The 1,842-nt window shown below is 51.2% G+C and overlaps 1 protein-coding gene across 2 annotated transcripts; it reads right to left on the reverse strand.

The window, feature by feature from the left end:
- Positions 1–481: 481 nt before the first annotated feature.
- KVP18_000449 (uncharacterized protein) lies at positions 482–1,813 on the reverse strand (the record flags this gene model as incomplete). Of its 2 annotated transcripts, none has more annotated exons than XM_067957773.1 (1): positions 482–1,813. In XM_067957773.1, a coding segment is annotated over one exon (1,332 nt), but the record flags the coding sequence as incomplete, so codon positions are not given. The 2 variants fall into 2 exon arrangements, with proteins under 2 accessions (XP_067807761.1, XP_067807762.1); XM_067957774.1 differs by having other exon boundaries at positions 482–1,576.
- Positions 1,814–1,842: the final 29 nt, after the last annotated feature.

A 1,842-nucleotide genomic window follows, 5' to 3' on the forward strand; every position in this document is an offset into this window, starting at 1 on the left:
TGTAAAGGAGACTTGTGATTGCCAGTGATGGCATCGTTCATCTCCAATTAGTGCAGATCTTGGTGGTAGTAATAAGAACACTGAATGGAAGGGTTCTTAAAGAACAAATCGGTTCTCAGAACCACCTGAATCATCTGGCATTTTTCTAGCTTTCTCGACCACATGCCCTGCCAGTGAGCATGGTTCGTCGGACTGATGAGGCTTCATGTTGCAGCATGCATTGTATACACTACGCATGCTAACACAAGGGGGATACAGCGATCTGGGTGCAGCCACAGAGAAGATTAGCATGTAACAGATTCTAGCCCTCAAACCACAAACATAATACGGGAATTGGGAATTTTGTATGTACTGAATGTTTAGGCTTCCAACATTATTGCATAGTGAAGGATTCCTCATTTAAGAATCATTATCGGTTCCTCATTTAAGAATCATTAGACTTCCTTGAAATACAGGTCGGTATAGTTCAGACCGGTATAGTTCAGAGCTCACTCTTCTCAGACTTGACTTCCAGGTCAACCGCTGCCGGGACATCGCCATTCTGCGAGTGATTGTGTACACTGGAAGCTGACTGGGCAGAGGTCAGCCTCACGACCTCAACGTCGGTTGGGAAATGCAGGATGGGTCGGGACTTGGTGGTGTAAAAGCCGTCAGCATACTTGATCGCGTTCTCGTTGTCCACAGCGGACAACCACGAGCTGAGCGCAGACACGCTTTTGCGGATCTCTTCCGTTCCGGATTGAATGCGTCTCAGCGTCTCGTCCTGATGGCCCTGTACGAGCAGAGATATCTTCCGAACAAGGTCATCGGCAGACGAACTCGACTCTTGCCTGCTGTTGACGATGAAGTCGTCCAACCTCTGTGACACCGATTCCAGTTCTCGATGGACGCATTCTTCAATCGATTGTAGCCTAGTGATCTCCGACATGTAAAACTCCTTATTGCGTTGACAGAAGGCACAGTCGGCTCCCAACTCCAGCTCAAGTAGGTCAACCTGGTCTGCTGAAGCAAATCCAAACCTCGCAGTTTCGCAGGGGTCCGATGTTGACTTACTGAAGGGACTGAACGCCGGTAAAGGCAGCACCGAGCTCTCAGCGGTTGGCGCCGAGGCTTCTCGGAACTCAGCTTCGGCCGGATTTTCTGCTGAGCACGTAGTCACATGCTGGCTGGTAACGCGAGACGAGGACGTCTCAAGCGTAACTCGGCTGTGCACAGTGATCTTCCCGTTTCGGAGCAGCTCGTTAACGTTGATATCAGCAGCTGCCACATCAAAGGTAACCATTGCTTCGCTTTCGAGTCGGCCAACTCCAGCCAGTGCGACCTCGTGGGTCTCGGCCGCGCCTGCGCATTCAAACCCCACATACGACGGCTTTTGGGTTACCCCAGCCGACAGCTTGTCGTAAAGGGCCTCATCAGCAAAAGACGTGAACTCAGCAGCAGCCTGTGAAGCAGGGAGCAGCTCTTCAAGCACGTCACTGCCGACTGCACCCTCGAACACCTCACCAGAAGGCAGAGTAGCCGTAAAGCGACCAGAACCGACGACGACAACAACTCCAGTGATGGAAGTTACTGTCATAGTCAGACCGGTGTCAGTAGTGTGAACAGCATCGTACTCACTGACAGGACCAGTAGCACTGTCCAGGTCGAACTCGTTAAGAGTTCCATCGAGATCAACGACAAGGTAACGGCCAGACAACACGACGAGCTTCAATCCGGCAGGTAGAGTAAAGATCTGAGCGCCATAAGGGATGTCAAGAGTACAGAGATCGGCCTCAACAGGTTTCACTGCAGTCTCATGAGGGGTACTCACAGTCTGAAGGAAGGAGCTCAACAGGTTGACGC

The sequence above is a fragment of a genome, assembly GCF_019968955.1.
Source record: "MAG: Porospora cf. gigantea A chromosome Unknown PgA_NODE_5588_length_1842_cov_1367.01, whole genome shotgun sequence".
Classification (NCBI taxonomy): Eukaryota; Apicomplexa; class Conoidasida; order Eugregarinorida; family Porosporidae; genus Porospora; species Porospora cf. gigantea A.